The following is a 23542-nucleotide window of genomic DNA, read 5'->3' as shown; positions in this document are numbered from 1 at the left end:
TCTCTGAGAAATTTTAATCAGATACTCTTTCTGAAAAGGGCCACAATGTACAATGAACAAAATCAGGGTTCCTGTTGTTCTTCATCTGCTTCAAAATTCCTAGCAGGCAGCTTGGTTTTCTACTGTCTTTTCCATAAGTTAAAATTAGGAAGCTACTAAAGCTTATGGAATTGATCCCTTTACTAATCCTAAATAAAAATTTTGAAGTCTAAAAGCTGGAGAGATTTTTTTTTCCTTAGCATTACACCACATTTAAAAATTAAGTTTTGTGTTGTTGTATTTGTAGATTTATCCTTCAGAGTTTGGAAAAGAGAGATTGAAAGAGGAGGAACAAAAAGGACCTGTGGAACTGTTTGATCTTCCAGAGAATACCACAGAGGATGATGGGTATTAATTTTAATTTTTGTCTTCAAATTAGAGATATAATATGTTTAATTGTTAATGGAAATCCAAATCAACTCCTGTTTCCAGGAGTTTTTATGTGATAGTGTCCTGTGGACACCTTAATTTTTTAGTTTTTTTCAGAGAGTGTTTTACAACAGGCACTGGTTCATTATCAGTGCATTTAATAAATGTATGATGATGAAACTTCAGAAAATTTGCTTTTTAATGTGAGTTCAAAATTTTATGATGTTGCTCATTGGAATAATCAATGGAACAAATACATGGGTAGCTTGAAAACCAGCATGTCTCCTCTACAAATTGCCATTTGTGCAGTAAACTCCCTTTTGGTGCTCATTGTCAAAATTCTTACCTGGGAATCACCAGGGACCTTAGTCCAAGCATTCCCAGACTGAGATTTCTTGAGTGCCATCAGCAACAGCCCTGGCCTCCTAGGCTGAGTTCTTCAGTCCTACCATTCTCCTGGCTTCTTCAGCCATGTCTTTTTTGCCTTTTTTTAGCTTTTGTTCAAGGTTTTGCTTTAATATTTTTCCAGAATTTCCAGATGTTTGGCAGCCTGACATGGGCCATATTTGTATAATCCATCCTGCTGGACTGCCCTGTATTTAGAAATGCTTCTAAAATAAGGGCAGAACCCTTTAAAGACATTCTCTGGTGCATCAGGAGAGTGTAAGGTGGATGTAGAGCATGTTCTGAGGTCACCTGCATTGTGTTCATCAAGGTGCATCCTGAAGTGTTGGGTTTACTGCTCAGTGGGCTCGGGAGCATCTGGAATCCAACACACAGAAATCCAGGTATCCCAGAGGTGCCTCAGTGATACCTGTGCCCTTCAGATTCACTGAAACTCATCCCTGTGACCTTTCAGTGGAGTCATGTACAAATTTCACACTTAATAAAATTGTCTGAAATAATCTTTTTACTTGAAGAAAACTCAATACTGGTGGAACTTTGTGCTGTTTAACATTTAATCTTACAAGATTAAGAGAGTGGTTGATTGGTGCATGTTTTTAATGAGTTGAATTAAAAGATATTGTGAATAAAAAGCTGTTGAAGCCAGCTCACCTGACTGGTCTTTTCTCCACTTTTGCAGGATTTATAGGGAAAAACTGAGGGAGTACCAGTTCAAGCGACTGAAATACTTCTATGCAGTTGTGGAATGTGATTCTCCTGAAACAGCCAATAAAATTTATGAGGAATGTGATGGACTGGAATTTGAAAGTAGCTGTTCTTTCATAGACCTGAGGTAACTCCACTGGTGATTTTTTTGCATGTTGGGCTAGGGAGTTTATAATAATTCGGAGTAAATATTACTTTATTCTGTAACCAAAACAAGATATGAAGATAAATTGGGCATCCAGTGAGTTGTTAGGTTTCCCTTTGGTTCCTCTTTCTGCTTTTTAACCATTTTTATTGTAATATGGGAAGTTCAAGAGGATCTCTGCATAGAGAGTCTATTCTCACAGAAGCCAGATAAAAAGTTCTGATTACATCTTCAAGCTTTTGGTACAATTCAGTAGTGATAGGATTCAGAAAATGAGGCTTTTTTCTTTTTCTCTCCCCAAGGGTCCAAAAGTGGATCTTTTTTGTGATTCCTTACCACAGGGCAGGATTACTGCTGCTGCTGTCACGAAGCTGCAATAGATAAGTTAGTCCTTGTGAATGAGCTGGATGCTCTGATATTTCAAAAGTCATGTTTGGGAAAGAAAGGATTTAAAATTATGGTTTGGTTTATTGTTAGCATTTCCTTTTGTTTCAAAAGCCCCCTTTCATTCTAAGCAGAAAAGTTACTAAATCACAAAAAGTTGTAACAAAAGCCCTGTTTGTCTGCTGCCTCTGTTAGGGACACCCTTGGAAGTCAGTGAAAGTTAAAGGTTTTTTGCTTTGCATCATATTCTACAGAAATAATAGGTAATTTGCTTTGAACCATTTTGGAGAAGACATCTTTGCTAAGGGAACATGTAACTTTTCGTCATTTTAAACACTGATAATGTTTTAAAACAAACACAGTTGTTTGAAAATCTCCAATGATTTTCCTAATCTTCTGCTTTGTTAAATTTTAATGTTGAATGCTATTTATCAGATTACATTTGCAAAGATTTAAAAAAAAAATCACAAGTAATTTCTCAAGTAGTATATCAAAGGTTTTGGGGTTTTTTTAAACTAAGTTCTTCAGTTGTTACTTTTTAACTTTTTTTTCCTTACTAATTATAATTTTCAAGATGTATCAAGCTTTCCTAAAAGGTTTGGAATTTCTTACTCATCTGTTTCCAAATCCTACTTTATTCACTTTTTTCTTTATAATTTTTAATATTAAACCTTCTGAAAAGGTTGTTCTTAAAACAAAGCCACCAAAAAAGCCACCTGTTTATACCAGACTGGAAATTTAGATAGTTGCAAAGAGGGTGTTGTTATGCACTGAAAACCTGTGGAACAGATCTGCAGAAGCCAGGCAATAAATCTTCCATGTGTGGAGTACTTGTCCATATCTTTTGTTCCCTCTTCAGGCTTACCCTCTTTTTATTTTAGCTAATTCTTTCATGCTGATATACCATACTCAGGAAAGCTTAGGCTGTTTATACTATGCAATTTCCCAGTGTATTTGAAGAATAACATGTTTTATTTGCCTTTAAGATTTATTCCAGATAATGTTACATTTGATGATAAGCCAAAAGATGAAGCCTCAGAAGTGAACATAGCTGCTTATAAGCCAAAGTACTTCACATCTGCTGCTATGGGAACATCAAAGGTATCTTTACAGTGTTTTTGTAATGCTTTTCTTAGTTGTTTAGTTTTCCTGTCAGCTTATGAATGATATATGTACTGGGGAAAAGATTCCTGTTTATCTCCACCATTTCAAAATAAAGACATCAAACATATTAAAAGATTTAAGCATGCTATAGACCTACAACTTGCAACCCTGGTTTGGATTTTAAAGGAGGTTGTGCTTCTCTTTTACAAATTAAATGCTGCATTTTGACCTCATTTTATCTCTGTGACAAGTTGCACATAAAATTACTTTGTTATTTCCAATCAAATCCTTTTATTTGCCTAAAATGGATGCTCATGTATAAATCAGTAAGAGCTGTTTTGGTAGTAACGCCAGGCTTCAACAGTTGCTTCCCTTCCTTGTAGCAATTTATTCCTACTCTGTCCTACTGAGAGCCAAAATTTCCATCTGGCCATGAAGTGAACCAGATTGGAGAAGTGATTAGTTGAGAAAGAAGCACTTTGGGCTGGATCATGTTTCAGGCAGATCTGTTCCACGTTCTGGTCGAGGGCGCAGTTGCGCAAACGCTTTCATTGTCTCCATTGCAGTCCGTGTGTGATTCCTGCAGTGAATTGCTGCTGGAAGAGGAAAAGAGAGGGCTTGGTGGCTGCTTCTACTCCAATATCTGTTGCCACAAAGGAAATTTGGCTCACAGAGGTTTTGTGTTGTGGGACGTGCTGTTACAGAACCATTCAGTGCACGAGATTTCTGCAGTTTTTCTTGTAGCTCAAACTCATTAAAACTGACTGTAGAATAAATTCCAAAATGTTATAATTAAATTCATGTTACTAAATGGTTATTATAGTGAGTTACTGTAGAGAGAATTACTAACAGGTAATTGAATGGAAAGTATAAAATAATTTTCCCTAAAAGGACAGTGTTACAGTGCTTAGTTTTAGTGCTCCAGCTTCTACAACTGGCATTCTTTCTTTTAAGGTAGATATCACATGGGATGAGACAGATCATGAGCGAGTAACATCCCTCAGCAGAACTTTTAACAAAGAGGAGCTTCTTGACATGGATTTTCAAGCTTATTTGGCTTCATCAAGTGAAGAAGAGGAGGAACAGCAGCAAGGTACTTTGGTAATAAATATTGTACACAAAGTCATTGCCTGCAGGGTTTTGAATACAAATTATTTACATATTTAGATGTCATGTCTATAGAAAATGCTTTGAATGACACCTTTTACAAGGACAATATTATGTTTGTTGCATAATGATTCTGCCCCTGAGCAGAATCTTTAAATAGTTCAGACTGGAAGGGACCTTAAAGACCATCTAGCTCCAACACCCTGCCATTGGCAGGGACACCTTCCACTGGACTACAGTAGCTGCTTTCTGAATAGGAGCTTGCACCTCTGAGTGGAAAATCATTTTCTTGCATTTTTTTTCTCCTCCTACTCTCTTTTTTCCCCCCCTTTACAGGGTATCTTGACATCTCTTTGTCAAGTTTGGCAATATCTGCTTTTAATCTGTTCATATCTGAGGTAAGTTATAGGCCTACAGAATTTGAAGTGTTTCCTTTTCAGAGGAAAAGTCCTAGTTTGAAATGCAAGGTGAATAATGACTAAATGAACAGGAACATCTTTCAAATGCTTTTTGATTTACATACTTCTTAAGAATATAAAGATAATTTCATCTAACTTTGTAAGCTACATGAGTCTTTTGCATATGGTGCAGCAATTTTTAAATTCCTGATTTAAATTGTTTGTTTCGTTCTAAAATTCATCCTGCTCTTAGTAATATATACAGCCTAGATTACAAGGCAAATAAAATTTCATTAAGCCTTAATTAGGTCTTTCAAACAGATGTTAAAATTGATTTATACTGCATTAAAGCAGGTTGCTGCACTCAGAGATGAGCTTGGAGCATGCAAAAAAACATTACAGATTCTTCTGGTTATAGAGTTGAGAAATCTTGTGGCAGCAAACTCATCTTGGCATAATCTTGGCAGTGATAATGTCCATTTGTTTCTTACCTTACATAAAACCTCACAAACTGTACTGTAATGCACTTTAGTTTCTCTAGCAATACTTGGTGAAGTCTGTAAAGGGGACCAGGGGATGCAGAGTAAAGCACATCTTCTGTCAGGTACAAGGCTATCAAGTTGCTAAAGATAAGCATCTGTGATAGGGTGGTGATGAAAGCAAATATTCATGTGAACAACACTTCAGGAATTTTAAAGAGTAAAATTTCATTGCTGGGAAGGAAAAAAAAATGACCTTAAATAATCTTACCACACTAATAAATTTTAAATCTGGAAATATCTAGATTCAAATGATGTTTTGAAAAGTAAGTTGCTAATAGAGGAATTATGTTGTCAGGCCTTTAACATGTTCCTGACATTTTATCCATTCAGTTATGTGATACAAAACAGGATTCCATCTGTCAGGGTTCCATCCAGCAGAATTACGTGGTGCTATGCACAAATGGGAAAAATCAATGTCAGCTGCTTGAATGGAAATGTAGGAGTCTGATAAGGAGGAAAAAATGTCCTGGACTTCTATTTGTACTTTTCAAATTTAGTAAAATGTTTTATTTTTGAAAGAGTTTTTGTTGGCCAGTTCTAATATGTTTTTTCATGGAATTTTTCAACTTCAAATATATGCATCATGAATGTTAGTATTACTGTTAAACAACAGTTCTGTAACATCAAGGATTTCAGTGACCTGCAGTGTTGTGGTTCATAGCACAAAACTTCTCCTTTACGTTGCTTCTGAATTTTCTGTTACTTGGGTACATTTATCCCAGTTAGGAAGTGTTTGTGGCATTCATCAAGTCCAGCCCATAATTGCTATTTTGACAATGTGGACCAGTGACTTAGTGTATGGCATTTTAAATATGCTTCAAATTAGGCATTATGGGGTTTATGTCTAAGCTTTTAATCTGGTTTTTATTTTTTTTTAATTCTTTGCAAGAGCAACATCTTTTCTGCTCTTCTGCTTTGCACAGCACACAAATAGTGAAACAGACTCTGTGTTAAATACTTTTATAGGACTTTTTTTAATTAGCTGGTCTTGATAGAATCATGGAATATCCTGAGTTGGAAGGGACCCATGAGGATCATTGGGTCCAAGCTGTGACTCCACAAAGGGAAACCTAAAAGTTAAACCAAAGAGTTGTCCAAACACTGAACACCACCAGGATTGTAGGAGCTTCACGTAGATCCCTGCTCTCCTCAGTGGGAATCTGAGCAGGAAGCCCAGTCTCCTGTGGTATTTGACTTCCAATATAAGACTCCAGTCAGTAAGTCTTTTGTTTTGTGCTGCTGTCCTGACACCAGAGGTGCACAAGTGCACTGAAAGGAAATGTAGTGATCAGGAGGGAGGAATTTTTGTTTAAATAACGTTGCTAAATCTTATTTTCAATAATTAAGGTTAGATAGAATCAGACTAGTTATCAAATCTTTTTACAACTCTGAAATCTGTTAGTTACAATAACTCATGACTACATATATAAATTTAAATGCATAATAAAACAATTTATTAGGTAAGGTACAGCCTTTTTCTCTTTAAAATGAACAGTATCCACATGTGTTTATATTTGCTAAAGCTATTACAGAAGGCTAAGAAATGGAGGGTGACACAAGTAGAACATGTGGGTATTTATTATTGTCTGTGGAAAGAAGAAGCAAGAGGCTTTAGCAGTTTATGAGTTGGCCAAGCCTGGGTGGAATTTCATGGGAATTTCAGAATCCAAATACCACAACCTGATTATTTTCTTTCTGTGAAACATCAGAAACTTGATACAACTGATGAAGATGTTGGATACTTTTCCAAAGCATGTTTGCAGGAGCTGCTGGGTTGGGTTTGGTTTGTAATTAAAGGTGCTTGTAAGGCCAAGAAGGGTCATGTCAGCATTCCTCCCAGGAAGTTGATATCAACTGTTGGAGGCGTCCAGTAACAAGAAGAACACATCTGCCTGTGCTTTTGCAGGCCAGTGAGTCCCTTCTCAGGACTGACTCTGATTGCCAAAGTGTTAACCTTGCCTGAGGTCTGGCTGGCTCAGAGCTGTGTCTCCAGTGGTGCTAGCTCACCTCTGCACAGACAGGTGCTTGAAGGCTGCAGCTACAAAACTCACCTGGTTTGCAAGAGCAGGTGCAAAAACTGCACCCAGTGCACACCCCTCTATAGTTAGACTACACAGACCTGAAGGAAAATGCAAAAAAAATCTTAAGAAAATGGCAGAATTCAGTGTTTAGCATTCATTTACTGTTATCTGTTTGCATTCTCTTGTTCCAGTAATTTTTCTCCCTGAAAAATCTTACAAAAAAGGTATCAACTGTGATAGGCTTTGAATAAACTTCTTGTATTCTAAGTTTTTCCATTTTTTTACTATCACTGGGATGAACTAATGGGATTTCCACAAATCCTTGATCCAGCAGTGCTTAGAATGTGGGGGAAATGGGGTTAAACCCCAGTGTTTTCTTTGACATTATCTTCTGACTCATGACTGACATCAACACATTTAATTTTTCATAGCATGCTGTAGTGTAAAAACCTCTACCTCAGACTTAATTCTTGAACACTGCAGTGTAAAGTTTTTTGGTTTTAATTCTCTGGGTCTACATGCATTGTATGTATTTTGGTTTTTATTTTTCACCTATCTGAATTTGAGTAACTACCCTGAATAAAATTGAGACATTTAGCGCAATTTTTATGGTATAGCCATCAGCATCCAAGTCAGTAGCTGAGTTTTCTGCTTTGCCATTACATCATGGAAAGAAAATCCCCCCCCCACCTTTAAAATAATTCAGCTTTGCAGCAGACCTCTTGTCATATATCTGCTAAAAGTTTTCTACTGTCTTTAGTTTCTAAGGCTGAATTTAAAAAAAAAAAAAGATTCATCTACTCAGCTATTGCAAGATAATATTCTTAAACTAAGAACATGATCTCTTCACAACCCTGTGATTATAAGAACATGATCTCAGCTAACTCAGGTGCCAGTCACTGATTTAATATATTGAACCTCTGCATTTGGTTATATTTGGTATTAATGTCATCTTTTGAAAACAAATTGTTGTATTGGAATGTTTCTGACCAGCCTCATGATTTGAACTTTCTTATTTTAAAATCTTTTAGCACTTGTATTGCTACATTCTTTTGAAAACAATAAGAATATGCTTGTATTTTTTACTCTAAATTTCATCAGTTTTTGCCTTTTTCTCCTTCCCAGGTTGATTGTATTTCTCTTGCAGTGCAGAAGTTAATGCCCCAGAACTTTTTGGTTTGTGTGTTTTGTTCAAAAAGCCTTTGAACAAGCTGTTGGCAGAAAGCTTTGCTGCCTTAATATCCATCAGAAAGTGGTTCCTGATGTTGTGCAATACAGCTTGATACTTGAAAGCCACTGACAAGGTTATTTGAACTCTGAACAAACTTTGAGAACAAACTCAGCTCACTTTCCTTTCTTGCAGCTGTTGTCAAATGTGCTTTATTTGCTTACAGAATTAAAAGCTCCAACAGTTCTTTTGAAGGCAATGTTGAACATTTGTTTTAAAACTGTTTGTTTTGACAGAAGAAATACAAGTTTTATCTAAATGAGAAAGAATGACAATATGCATTGCCACTTAAGTTTCTCCTAGCAAAATGAGTGATAAATACAAACTGGTAGCCCCTTGCCTATCCAGGTTTTAGGGATCCTCTTTTAGCTTAAGGATTTTTTCTTTTCCCATGCAGTACAGCCTCTTCTTTCTCAGGGCACTAGGAATAAGAAACAACCAAATGTCTTCTTTTTCTACTTGTCTTCAAAACAGACTTGCCTTCTGCTTTCTGGATGAGCAGATGCTTCTCTCTTAGATCTCAGCTTCTGATGAGGAAAGTAGAAAAGCAGCTGCAGCTGACTTGTCCCCATGTGCCATGTGAAAGATGAGCCAGCAGGGAGCAAGCCTGGCCTGGCTGAACAGAGAGCTTTGGCTGGAACTTAGGAAAGAAAGGAGGAGTTTATGAACTTGGAAGAAGGGGCAGGCAATTCAGGGGGACTACCAGGGTGTTGGGAGGTTCTGCAGGGAGAAAATAAGGGTCACAGTCAACCTAGAACTTAACCTGATTACTGCTGTGGAAGACGAAAATTGTCTCTATAAATACATTTGCAATAAGACAAGAGTTAAGGAGGATCTCCATCCTTTACTGGATGTTGAGGGAAGCACTGTGACAAAGAATGAGTGAAAGACTGCAGTAATAATGCCTCCTTTGCCTCAGTCTTTAATAGTAATGCCAGTTCTCTGGGTACCTGAACTGGGAGACAGGAACAGGGAGCAGAAAGAGGCACAAGAGTCTGTGGGGCCAGATGGGATCCAGGATCCACCCAAGGGTACTGAGGGAGCTGGCAGATATCACATACTCTTAGCCACTTGCCATCATTTTTGAGCAGTCCTGGATAATCAGGGAGGTCCCAGTTAACTGGAAGTTAGCAGAGGTAATGCCCATCTACACAAAGGGCTGGAAGGGCTGATTTTGGAGATTTACATTCTACTCTGCTGGAAGGGAGTCTCAAAATAATAATTTTAAAGTATGGTGAAGGATGTCTGTCCAGTGAGTGATTTCCTTTGCAGGACAAATTGTCTTTTGTCTTTTCAGATACTATTTTATTTCATCTAAATAAGGGAATTCTTAAACTGGCTACTCTGTGGGGTAATAATAGATGAAAATATTTTATATTATCGTCTGGAAATAATGTGTTTGTCTTAGGTTTATTTTGTAAAGATTAACTTCAGTTGCTCATTTTCTTGAGGCTCTCTCTGATATCTTTGCTCTCTCCTCCTAGATGGTGATGTAGCTCATGAAATGGAAGATGACAAACCCAGGAAAAGCCAAAAAGATGATGAAGAGCAAATTGCCAAGTACAGAGAACTTTTGCGAAGTATCCAAGAAAAAGAGAAAAAACAGGAAGAAAAGGATATAGGAATGGAGATTAAATGGGTTCCAGGTAGGGTTTTTTTTTTCTTTTTCTGACTTGGCAGATATGCAGAATTTGGTCTGCTGACAGGGATATAGTGTAAGGTGCTGAATTTATAGTAGGAGAAACAAACCTTTTTTTCCCCCCATAAATTGAAATCCATATTGTTTACAGTAAGAGAAATAGAAGAAATAACATGACAGGACTCAGTTCCTCAGCTGTAAGTTTCTCTTTATAGATAATTTTTGCCAAGATTTTTTGTACTTGCTTTTTCAATTATCACTTTATAGACATTTTTTAAGTACAATTCATGTGTTTGCTATAGTCATAAAACGTACTTACACTTTTAAAAATGAAAATCAGTATGATTTGGAAACATAGTGTATAATTAGAGGAGAGTGGTTTAGAAGTGTTGCTTCTTCATAATAGTAAAGATTTGGGGAGCAAAGAAGAAGTCTGACCTTCCAGTGAAACTGCTCTGGGAGAAAGCAAGGTACCAGGAATGGTTGGGGAACAGTGGCATCCAGATTGACATCTGGAAATCAGTGAAAGGTAACTTCACCATGTAGCATCCCAGCACAACTCATCTGGAGAGCCAAACATGAGTGTCTAGTTCTCTTTTTCCTTTGTGACAAAAAGCCACTCAGACTGAATGCTTTCTGTGAGGTGCAGTGGGGCAGTTTAACAGCTCACTACATCCACAAAGGGAAAGGTTTGCACTCTGGCATCACCTTGATCCTGGCCCAGAGCTCATTCTGACTGTCTGTATCAGCCCTGGCACTTGGTAGGTTTCTGCAAGCCTAATTTTGTTTGCTAAAATAACAGAGCTACTCTGGAAAAGAAAAAATCTGGATCTTTTCCACCGAGTTAGCATGTCAGATGGGCAGATGTTCAGAGGGTGAAATGTGCAGCTGAAAGATTAGGGAAGTCTGACATTCCCTTCTTGGGAGCAGCAAGGTGCAGGAGCTGTGGGACTGCAGCCTCTGTCAGGATACAGCCCTTTTCTGTTCCTGCCTATAGCAAGACCAGACACATGCCAGAATCCAGGCCCTTCCCTGCTGATGGGTTAATATCATATCTAATGATATGATTAATCATCATTTATCAGACCTGTATCACCTTCATCAGACCTGTATTCAAAAGGATACATGGGCAATAAAAATTGTGTGCTTTCAATCATGCTTTTATAATTCCAATGATTTCTGGCATGAATTCTGTCAAAACCTTTTTGGAAAAGCATGTATCATGCAGCCAGGCCAAGTGCTCACTGACACGGTGTCGTACTCCATCTGTCCACAGCATGTCAGTACTTGCATTCACAATGCTGCTCACTCAGTAGTTAATTCATTGTGTCACTGAGCATTCAAGGCCAAGGAGTTTTCATAGATAGGTAGCTTTGTAAGACTTGTACAGAGTTTTCTTTTTGCCACCTTTCAGAGTGAAGGTGGAAACCACAGGTGAATCAATTGCTGCTAGGAGTGTGTTTTGAATTTATATATGTTTGTATTTAGGTATTGTTAAAGTAACTGGTTTTTGTGTTGGTTTTGGAAAACAGGGTTGGAGGGTTTTTTGTTTATTATGCATTTTGTTTTTCAAAGAATTTTGCAAATTGGATGAAAGAAGTCCTGTAATATTAAAAAAGTTTGAGCTACTTAATGTGGTATACTTAATATTCAGGAATCTAGAGCAAACCATTCATTTTAGGAGATGGAAAATTGTTTTAAGGGAGACCAAAGGAAATTCTTTAGCCTTGCTTGCCCTGAGAGAGCAAGAACTTTTCTGAGAGGCTATCCTTGAGACTGTACCTTGCATGTTTTGAGTAGATTGCATTCACATTTAGTGGCAATGGAGTATTAACTGAGGTAGAGATGGAATCCAGTTCCATGTTGTATGGGCTCTTGTTTCTTTGCAATGGAACTTGACTTTAGAAAATTGATTTGTTACATACTTACAACCAGTCCAACCCCTTCCCTACTGCACCTTCTTGTAGGACTCCTAGGACTTTTGCTATGTCCTTATCTCTTTTGAGGGAGGGATGGTAAAACCCAAACAACCAAATAAAACCCCCCTGTCTTGATGAATTTGACTGATCTTGTCTAAGCTTAGCTAGATGTCCATGCACAGGGTCAGGTTTGTTCATATAATTTTAGGTTCATTGTGCATACATGCACATTGAACAATTTTACATGGATAGTTTATAGTATTTGATGTTAATTTAACAACTATGATTTTACAGTATATGTTAACATTTCCTCATTTCTTACCCTGAAAATTGAGAGGTTTCTTGAAGAGCAGAGTTCTGGAAATCACAGAAGTGTTCACCTGCCTTTGTTAGAGACTGTTCCCCTCCACAAGGGCAGCAGTGCCACTTCTGGCTATTGACCCCTGCAATCCAAGTCATAAAAGTGAAAATGGGTGTTTTAAGTTTGCTTTTGAGTCAAAAATTCAGCCATTACTTATTTCAGGCAGCATTTGGAGAAGAGGTCCTGCACTCCTGAAGGGGATACTCTTTTATATATTTATTTTTGTATTGTGGAGCATAGGCTGCACATGCTGAACAGTAGTTTATAGCTCTGGCAATTTATACAGGCTTGAGGCTGTGCTTCCTTATGGAAGGGAGGATAGTTAGTTGTTATGTTATTTTTTTCTTGAACAAATATGCTCTTTTAAATTTCAAAATCATTTATGTTTAGTTGGAGCATTCTGGGCATTCAAAAATAGTTTTTCTTGTATTCTCTGTAGACTCTTTAATTTTTTTTCAGAACTAGTTTATGTCTGTTGAAATATTTTTATTATCAAGTTCTGCCTTAATGTGCTTGACTTATTGCAAAATCTTTTTCCTGCCCAAATGTTTAATACATGGAAGAATTACAACAGTTAAATCTAGGAAGTTTTTCAGTTGAAAGGCAGATATTTGAATTAATTTAAAATTTTGAGTTTTGGCAGAGTTATTTACACATGGTTGTAGAAAGCATACTTTGTCAGTGATTCAGTTATTCTTGAATCATAATAGTTTTAAATAAACCAGCGTGCCAGCAAAAATAAATTAGATGTAGTTCCAACTCTCTTTGGTCTGTTTCTTCTAGGCACAAACTCAGTGTTATATTCAAGCATCCATCTGTTTTCTTAATCAGATCTGATTTAAGCAACAATTACTGTGAATCCTTATCCAGCTCCCAAAGCTCCCCTTAGAAAGTGAAAAGAGAGAAGACCACAACTGCATTTCTTGATGATATCCAGCCAAGTTTTTGGGGGTGTTTTTTGAACTTAAAAACTTCTCCTTTGGGGAGAACGAGTTGTAAATATTTAGTTAGGCTTAGAGCAAAATTTCAAATTTGTTTTGGTCAGAAGTAGAATAGAAGGCTGTGGTGTCCTTAAAGTGCATAGTAAAGCCCAAGTGTACAGTTAGAGATGGTGTTGAGCACAGAAAGGCTCGTAGGAAATACTTATTTCCATCTGGGTCATTGCTGAGTGTGTCCCCTTCCTGGAGTGGCCTCAGCTCCTGCAGCATGTGCTGAGCTGAGTGGGGGCTCACACCTGACAGCTGCTACCTGTGGTGGGTTCTCACAGGCACTTGTACTGCTCTGGAAAGCTTGGTTGACTTTAAATGTGTTATCTTTGGGGGTGACAAATTCTCATGTTACCAGAGTACTTCTATTTGCTGTTCCTTTCAGCTACCTGCAACAAGGTGTTTCATTTTTCTGGTGAGGTATTACAGGCAAGATGAACTTGCTTGTTTAGGTCTCCTGAGAACAGAAATGTATCTTTCTAACCTCTAATAACAGTGATAGTTGCAGGCTGTTAAACTTCTCTAGGTTTTCAGAACTGAGTGTTTTGGAGAAGTAAAAATTCTGCCTGCACCCATCCCTTGCTGTCCCACAGTGTGAACAGCAGTGTGTTTAGGTTTGCTGTAGTATTTACAACTCATTTCATCCTTTAGCTGAAGTATGATTTCATTGCATGCTAATATAGATTACCTTTTTCCTCTCTTTTCCTGCCCTCTTTTGTGAAGATTAAATAAAACTATTGGTTCATTAATTCTAAAAAAAATAATACATCAATAAGGGTATAGAAGTTAGACCTTTCTATGGCCAGCTAATATTTCTACCTAAAGTAGACAATTCCTTTCTCCTTCTGGAATCAAAAATCCTTTTGACCACTTTAAATACACTCTTATTCTCGGGAAGTGGTCTGGACAGTAGTTTCTAAGCCATTTTAATCTGTGGAGAAACTCTAATGCCTTTCATGAGACTGCCAAATACCACAAGAAAGGGCTGGGTTTTCCTCCAAGTTCTTCAGTGCCAGATGGATCAAATGATTCAATTTTCCAGGCAAATAAATCAGAAATATTGTAACTTCCTTTCAGATTTTGGGTCTCTTTTGCTGTAGATGTGACATATATTTTTTTTTAATTCTGTATTTACTATCTTCAAAGAGAATCTGCAAGATTGTTACCTGACCAGTAATTTTTTCCATAAAAGTACTACAAAGTATTCAAAGTTATAGTGGTTCAGTTTCAAGGAAGCTGATGACTCTGCTTTCATGGACTTTGAAGATAACTAAATATTTGTTCTTGTTGTATGACGGTTTCTTAATGGTATGTTTTTAGTCAATCTATGCAAAATCCTTCCTTTATCGTGTCTCTGATTTGTTAGCTGGTTAAGTACCCAATTTTTGTGGCTGTAACAGTTTACCACTTTCTGTTCAATTCTGGCACCTTTCCAGAGTAGTAGAAGGATCTTGTTTTTGCTCCACTCTTTTCCTCCTACGATTCTATGCTTTAATATGATTTTAGATCTTGTCCACACTTCGTATTTCAGACAAGTTGTAACCAGCTCCCCAGCCTTGGAATGATTTTTGGAGTGTCAGTGAACTCAAAACCAGGGATTAATGTTTGCAGTTTTTCAGAAAAAATGTTCTGCCTGCTCTTCTGGGGATGACTAGAACTGTTCATGAAAGCTGCCCTGTTTATTCCACCACAATCATTGTTTTCAGTGCCTCCATACTGAGGAGAGCTGGAAGGAATGATGAGGAATGGGGACTTGGCAACTGAGAAATCTGGGAGAAAGATTGGGATCTAGTCGAGGACATGTGGAGACGTCTGAGTATGATTTCTAAGCAATAAAACTGGGATGAGGGCTGGAACAGTAGAATGTGGTTGGGTCAGGGCTGGACTGGTGTGGCAGAAGAGAATGCTGAAGAGAGACCACTAGAAGTAGGACTGGGGAAGAGACAACAAATATCAGGCTTGGAGAGTGAAACAGAAACAGGATTCCTACAAACTCCCAAGAAAAGTCCGTCACTTTGTGGGAGACAATGTTACCTGTAGGATATCTGACTGATTTGTTACCAAAGTTAAAAACAAAGTTTTACTGAATGAAGCAAGGAATTCCAGGTAGGAGAACAATACTTCATTGCCCAGGGAAGTCAATTCCATTTCTTCCAATGAATTGTGCTCCAGTGGATTGCCAGGCAATTAAGTCACTTAATCTCCTTAGATAATGAAATTTGTTTTTGCAAGTGCCCATCTTCTGAAGAGTGGGCTGAACATTTATGAGGTGCATCTGAAATCAGTTTTCATCCTCATAACATCCAAGTGCTCTGTGATAAAATGAACAGAATTTCAGAAAAGTATTCTTGATGTGTATGGAACTTTTTACCAAAACTAGAAGATGGCTTTTAAATGAAGTGCATATTCTGAATTTAAGTATTCTACATGGGAATGCTTCAGATATTTAATGGATTTATTTTTAAGGTGATGTTCTTTCATCATTGAATGCATATTTATAGAAAACTTCATTCTGTTGTATTTATAAAAAGCTTAAAGGTTAGGACACACTTGTCTATGCAGATGAAAGTGCTGGGCATGGAAACAGTGGGTGTCTGTGCTAAATTATGGAATTTAATGTAAACCTAATTCACACATCCAAACTTAACTGTCTGATCCTGTTAGGCCAGAATGATGTGTTGCACTTCTATGGGGTTTACTTTTCTAGAGTGAAAAATACAGTGTTCAGCAGAGATCCTACAGCATTGTCAGAGTATTGTCACAGAGGCAAAGCTTCAGCACTGTAACTAATGGAGAATCTTAACTAATGTACATTAAACAGAAGGCTCTGTGTATGTCTGTTGGTTTTGTTGTGTTACTCATTCTGACATCTCTGGGCTGCACAATTGAATGTCTGGAGAGAAGAGACTTTTCTGAGGAACAGCAGGAGTGTTGGGGATCAGATACCACATAGCAAAAGCTTCTTCTGACTCTTGTACAGTTCTTACTGAAGGAATGTTTTATTTGGAAAAACACGTCCTGTAAAGCAATCTTCTTTATAAAGATTGGTTTTGAAGCAATATTTATGTTGTTTGCACAGACTTGTTGAATAAAAGCTAGATAGCTCTTTTGCAAAGGAGAAAATAGTTTATTTAAAAAAAATTCAGATTCATCACATTTTTTTAACTTTACTATGGCTTTTTTCCTAGGCCTCAAAGAAAGTGCTGAAGAAATGGTCAAAAACAGGTTGGAGGGAAAAGATAACCTGACTCCATGGCAAAAATATCTAGAGAAGAAGAAAGAAAAAAGAATTCTTAAGAAAAAGAAAAAGGTAATGTTTATATTGGCCGTTTGAGGGGGAGCTGTCGTTTGTTTTCTTATTTGTTGTTAATGTTTGTTTTAGATAAACAAAATAAATGGTCCAGCTGCCAGTGCTATTTTAAGGTTGGAATATGCAGTGGTCACTCATGTGGAGGTACTGGAGTACTACATCAAACCTACAGAGAAAAAGGATATTCAGCATGCTGCTGACCATACATATACTTACACAAAACATCTTTTATCTGCTTGTGCTGCTGTAAAGATAAATTAGTCATAATAATAATTGGCTTTAATTTGCATTTTTAATGCATCAGAAGCAGTCTTTTTGCTACTGTGTGCAAAGTTGTTATGACAATGATAATTGTAGTTGTTACGACAATGATAATTTGGAAGTTTTGGGGCTAAAATAATTCAGACTTATTTCCCAAACCTGTAATAGCAAAGAATTAATAGCTGCAAAGAACTATTCATATTTCAAACTGCAAGAGAAAAAAAAAGAAGCATGTGGCATGCAGAATCTAAATTCTCTAAAGTCTTAAATTACTCCCAGTGTAACTCACATTGCTAAACTACACTTCTAAGTGTAAACTCTGCACCTTGAGTTACTCTGTGCATGTCAGTTAATTTTATTTGGCACTTGATGAGTAACTTCTTTAAGCTGATAAATGCTCAAAATGGAGCAAACAGCACTGTTCAGTAGCAGAACAACTTTGTCTAGCTTAATATGCTTATCCAGTTTGAAAAATTAAGTCAAGGAGCAAGGTGTATGACACACTACTACCAGTAAGAAAATATCTTCTTTTAAATCTGAACTCCTGCTTTTTGAAATCTGCAGCACAAAATGAACTTTCTTACTCAAATTTGTCCCCAAGTAGGGCTTTTATGGAACATGAAGTAAGGACATAACAGTGCTGATCCTGTAATTTTGTTGGAATAGTTGTCTGATGTATCAGTTTGGGGATATGCCTAATCAAGTGTATGAAAGAGGGTTGAAATTGTCAATTTGTCTTTACTATCAGTTTTTACTGTGCTCTGGTTTTTTGATGATCCAGGTACAGTATTTCAGTTTTCATCTTCATAGCTACTAACATCAGGTCATTCCAGCTAAACTTAAATAGTTGATTGATTGAAATAGTGTTGAAATAATCAAATGTTGATTGAAATAATGTTTGTGCTTTGTTACAGGCTGCTGCTGAGAAAGAAGAGAGTGAAGATGAACTCCCACCTGATGTTGATCTCAATGACCCCTATTTTGCTGAAGAATTTGAGAAAACAGGTTAGTCAAGACAGGCAACTTCTAGAGTAAATCTGCCCTTTTGTTAAATACTGAGTTTCCAAAACAAAGTCAGGCTGGACTGAACACAGAGATAGAATGTTCAGAATTCAATGAAGTAGGTGTTATTTGCCTAAAATTGCTATTCCTGTAAAATTATGAGTATTGTAATACATGGAATGGTACAGAATATTCTCTTGGCTTTCACCAGAGACCATTAGTTATCCAGTTTCTGAGGATGGCTGTTAAAAACAAGCTGCTTCCCTAAGTATTCTAGAGAAAAGAACTCCATTGCTTTTGAAGTCTTTTTATTTAGGAAGAGCCATATATATATATGTGGCCCTTTGAAGCTTGGGGTCAATTACAAAAATGTCAATGTTTTTGCATCATAAACAAAGTTGTCTTTGAGAAAAAATCACTTTTCTCTTAGTCTGATACACATTTTTACTGGAGTGCTCTTGGCTGCTTAGAAACCCCAATAGTGAAATGTAATATTTAAAAAAATAACTTGTCCAGTTTAGATTTTTAGGATACCTTTTTTACAAGCTTTTTATTCTGATGTTTAAATTAGCTTTTGCTGTGGTAATAGCAAATTTATTTTGAGTGATTTTGCTGAGTAAAATCAATAAAGGTAAGTTTCTGATGTTCCATTCTTTTGGGAGCCAGATCCTAAGGGTGGCTCATATTACTGTATATTAAAAGAAGAGAAATGACATAAAAACAAACATAAAGAAGATAGCAACTGATTTACTCATATTGCCAGTCTGTTGTTTGGTTGGAGATTTTTTGAGCATAGTAGTGCAGATCCAAGTTCCATTAAAAAAGGATTAGTTACTTTTAATTTTATACTTGCCAGCACGGGCTTCTGTCCTGAATATTAAAATCTGTCTTAGGATAAAAGAAGTAACTAACCCCCCAAATCTGGATGATTTTGTACTTAATAATCTGAAATACAGAACAGTGAGTGAGTCCTGTCCATGTTTTAGAAAAAAACACCAGAGTCCAAAGTGTCATGCAGTGCTGTTTTCTGCCATGCTTTCTGGGTGGCTTGGGTATAGGCTGGAGTAATTAATTGTGAAGATAACAATTCCTTCCACCAAATTGTTTAATTTTTCTTTAATACCAAGATTACCTAGATATTCTCATATGATGTGTGATGTTCTCTGTGAAATCTCTGAAAAAATGTTTTCTTCTGCATTATGTGAGAAGTTGTGTCCTAAAGGGGCTCGGCAGACAATGAGCTTATCTGCACATTTTTAAACCTGGTCCATAGCATGGAGAATAGACTTTAATGTTTGTGGAGTCTTTAAGGATAGTTAAATACACATAAAAGTTAAGAAAGTGAAGCTTTTGTCTTCAAGATGACTGATAATTACTGAGATACAGGAGAGAACCAGGACGTGGTTAGCCCTGGAGAAGTTCTAAAGGGACAGTACAGTGGCTGGCTGGGAGCCAGTTTACATTTTAATGGTAATTACACAGCACAACTTTGGCATTCACCAAGTTTACCCAGAACAGCCTCGGTCTCATAGCTGGGGTTGCTTTTAAGCACGACTTATCCAGTGAGGGAAAATGGGTTACAGTCATCTTTGAACTTGGCTGTAATTCTGCCAACTTTGTATTTAGGGTACAGGCAACTTAAATGACTGTCATTTTTTGCCAGCCTTCCACAATTCCCCTGGAAGATTGAAATTTCACCCTTAAATTGACTGTCAGATTATTTTAGATTATGCTGAAAAAGCATATGACAGGGTTTATTTGCAGACTTATGTGACCAGTGCAGAAACTGAGGATGCAGTAGTGCTGGATTCATTTGTTGGCTGTAACATGCATGGATCTTGTATAGCTTGGTTTCTGTCAAGCTGAGGCAATTGGAGGGAAGAGCAAGAGTGTAAGGAGATGCTAGACCAAGGGCCTAAAAACTCTGAGTGCTGTGCAAAGAAAACTGGAATTTATGGGAAGTCCAGTGAAGCATATGTTCCTCAGGTATGTCTTTGTTCCTGATAAGCAGGAAATGATTCTTACACTGTGGGTGCTTCACCTTGGGCGAGGCAAGGAAGAACAAATTCTTTGTGCCTGCTGTGCCCAAAAGCTTTCTGTATGGGGTTCATGGTAGTACTTGCTTTGCACAGTTTTCATGTGACTTTTTAATAGTACCACTTTTTAAAGTGTCAGATGCTGCAGATACATGAGCCTTGGTGATCCATTCTAGAAGCTTGACTCTAGTTTCATATTGTCAAGAAAAAAAAAAAATTGTCACTTTCATTTTACACTGATGCCCATAGTGTTTCAAAACACCTGTAAGACTTGGGTTTGGCTTGGCCAGTTTCACTGTTACTGCATCAGCTTCTGTAGGGTTTTAGAAAAGGGAAACAAAATGATTCTTGTAGCTTAAACTGTTGAAAAATTAATGGCTAAATAGTGTAATTGCTTATTAACATGAGAGCAAGGTCCTGCTTTTGAACAGTTTCAGAACACAGTAGACCATTAAACATAGTTTCTCTTGAACCTTTGAGGAATTCTCCACACATTATTCTAACTCCTATTAGTTCCAAACCATTAGATGCCTTCTCATGATCTAATTTATGATGTATGCAGGAAATGATGGCTCTTTAAAGCTGGAAAGGAGCAGTATGAGTGCAAGGACCTAAGAGCTTAACAGCAAAACCGGAGTATAGCAATAGCTGTAGAACCTGTACTTAAAAGATAAAGTAGATGAAAAGATTCATTTACCATGTGTCTTTGCAAGACTTCTGAGACTGACTCAAGTTTCTGAATAAGGCAGAGGTCTTGTGAGAGAAGTTTTTGCTTTGGGGTCAGTTTCTGTGTCTCAAGTACCAAAGGTATGATTAGCTTTTACTGTCAGCTGGAAAGTTGTTGATGTGCAAAGTTAATGTTGCAAACAAAATTCTTGAGCTGAGAAGGAGTCAAATGGCAGCTTGAGTGGGAATTACAGCAGAAACTGGACACTCCTTGTACTGGCTGGTGGCAGCTACCAATTAGTTCTGTGTCACACTGAAGTGTCTTCTGCTGTAGGTGGGACAAATCTGATTAAAAGATGGCAGTGGGGATAAAGTGCTAGGAAAAATTGCCATCAGTTTGCCATCAGTGTGCAACAAGTGTGTGTGGTGGGGCTGGCAGAATGTATATGGGAAGAGGGACTGTAGCAGGAGTGTGGTAATAATATAGAAAATGATGCATTTGTGAATTTTCAAGCAGAACCATTTTCAGTATGATACAAATATTTGAGTCCCAAGGGTGACTTTTAGGTCACAAGCTGGTTTTACTAGCTGCATAGTGTCAATGTTAGAAATAGAGGGTTTACTACTTTATTTATTTTCATGGAGAAGAGCTCAGTTTGATACCAGCTCCTTGTTCAGCCCCATCTGCAGCCACAGAATACTCTGAAGGCATAAGGATCACTTCTGTGATTCCCCATAGAGTGAAAGAGGAGGGAAGGTGACTTGAATGACTTTTCTTTGGGAAATGTGTAGAAAGAAAAGAAATGTATTGATTTAACTTCTCATATAATTGACTCCAATTTTATCTCTGTGCTCCTTTTCTGTAGTTTAGCCATTTCTGAAAGATAGAAAGATTCCATAGTTGTTGAAGGCCTACAGAAGGCATTTACTTCTCCCTTCTACACATTAACTTAAATTTTGTCATTTAGGCAACAATATCATATCTGAATCTGCTTTTCCTGCACATTTTCTGGAACTACTAAATCAATAGTTTAGTTTTTCAGCTGATGACATTGTGCATCAGGATAGTTTATTTTTTCGTGGTGGTGGTGGTTTGTTTCTTCTGGAAATCCATCTCCAGTTTGGAATCCATGTAGAAATAGTCAAGGGAGTAGTCAAGGCAGAAAAAAACCTTTCTCAAGAAATACATTTTCTTCCAGAGTATCCTTAGTGATATAACTTGACATGTGTCTGGCATGTCTGTATTTCTAGTCTGAGTACAAACCTGTCCTAACAAAATGAAGCCAAATATCTTCCCTAAGAGTACCCCCAGTGGACTGTAGAAAATTGCCTGGGAATGTCATTCCAAGCTCAAAGGTCAGAGTGTGTGGTTCAGGTCAGGAAACCTTCTGCTTTTCCTGCTTTTTCTTGATCAAGATCTACAGGCATTCCAAAGAGAACAATTTGATTTTGTAGGATTTATAAACAGGTCTGTTTTCATTAGAAGTGAGGTTTGAGTAATGTCTTATGTTCTTACTGTTCATTATGTCTGTCATTATCAGCACTGTGCATCTGAATGCTAAGGGAGCAGGGGAGCTTCCTCAGAACAATATTCAGTCTGAGCAGAGTCAATCATATTTTAATTTCCACTAGAAAATGCCCTGGGAGTGGTGTGATGTCATGGGTTTGGCTGCGCTATTGTGATACTTCTCTCTACTGCTCTATGAAAAATAGAGTAAAACCATGGGTTTGACTTACTTATGCTATTTGGATGTTGCTGCCTCCTTAAACTGAACAACAATTCAGTGCATTTTTATTGCTTTAAGTCTTCTTGGTTTTTCTTAACTTTGCAGCCTTTTTCCATATCTGACATTCAAATACTGAGTGCAAGAAAAGGAGATGTACTAAGAAGTTCTAGCTATAGGGTAAATGACGCCCTCATGCATAAGCTTGGATAAATCTGTTCATGCCCTGTATTTGCACTTAGGTTTAAAGAAGAAGCCAGAATCAGTAGAAAGTACTTCAGAAGATGAAGATGAAGTTGAAAAACAGAAGGTAAAGTGATGTAAAATGTTGCATTGCATGAATTCTGCAAGTATTTGGTATGTGTTTGTGAGTGGAGCTGCAGAATTTAATGGGATAGCAGTAGAATAAAACTATAGAATTTTAATATTGAGAACTTCTGGAACAAATACTTCCAAGGAGAAGTTTGTGTGTTGGGCAGTGCCAAGTTTTTTTTTTTTTAACATCAGTACTGTATGAAACGTTTGTGAGTTCAAACCTTGTCCTGTCTATTTTTGTCCTTGAAGATTGAGTTATTTGCTATTTTGTGTTTTCTTTTCATCCTTTCTCAGAACAAGTGAACTAAAGGAATTAAATCCAGATATGTTAGTTTTTATTTTGCTGTATGAATATCAATATTAAATTGAATCCATTAGTTATTTCTGAGCTGTGGTGTACAATTTTCAGATGAGATTATTACTGTGTTTGAAAATTGAATGTGCGTTTTTGCATTCATTTTATATCTAATAAGAAGGAAATCAATTTGTATTAATACTACACCTCAAAATGTTAAAAGAATGTTTTTATAGATGAAATAATACTGCCCTGATGACCCTATTTCAACTTATTTAAATAAATGTAGACTCATAAAGGCTTTATTAAAGAGATGCTGAATTTTTTAATAGAAAAGTTTCATTGTATATATGGACTTTGTTATTTTGTAACAGGCTGAAATGGCCCTACTGATGATGGATGATGAGGATGACACCAGAAAACATTTTAATTACAAAAAGATTGTAGAACAACAGAATTTGAGCAAGAAGAAAAAGAAACTTCTTATGAAAAGGAAAGAATTACTAGAAGATGACTTCCAGGTAATTGTGTAGTTCTTGACTTTGTGACTGGAGCAGTTCCAGCAAGCTCATGAGCTGTGA

The 23542-nt window shown here is 37.1% G+C and overlaps 1 protein-coding gene across 2 annotated transcripts in view; it reads left to right on the top strand.

Annotated features, from left to right (window-relative positions):
- The window catches only part of ESF1 (ESF1 nucleolar pre-rRNA processing protein homolog), a 30592-nt gene that overhangs the window by 6058 nt on the left and 992 nt on the right, over positions 1 to 23542 (top strand). For both annotated transcript variants that reach the window (XM_059840660.1, XM_059840661.1), the window contains exons 5-13: positions 287 to 387; positions 1493 to 1645; positions 3034 to 3148; positions 4106 to 4244; positions 9932 to 10093; positions 16541 to 16662; positions 17838 to 17928; positions 22594 to 22661; positions 23336 to 23482. In XM_059840660.1, the coding sequence (XP_059696643.1) occupies positions 287 to 387; positions 1493 to 1645; positions 3034 to 3148; positions 4106 to 4244; positions 9932 to 10093; positions 16541 to 16662; positions 17838 to 17928; positions 22594 to 22661; positions 23336 to 23482 (1098 nt within the window). The remainder of the gene's footprint in view (positions 1 to 286; positions 388 to 1492; positions 1646 to 3033; positions 3149 to 4105; positions 4245 to 9931; positions 10094 to 16540; positions 16663 to 17837; positions 17929 to 22593; positions 22662 to 23335; positions 23483 to 23542) is intronic.

The sequence above is a fragment of the Haemorhous mexicanus genome, chromosome 3, assembly GCF_027477595.1.
Source record: "Haemorhous mexicanus isolate bHaeMex1 chromosome 3, bHaeMex1.pri, whole genome shotgun sequence".
NCBI lineage: Eukaryota > Metazoa > Chordata > Aves > Passeriformes > Fringillidae > Haemorhous > Haemorhous mexicanus.
This window is presented reverse-complemented; position numbering and strand designations above follow the sequence as displayed.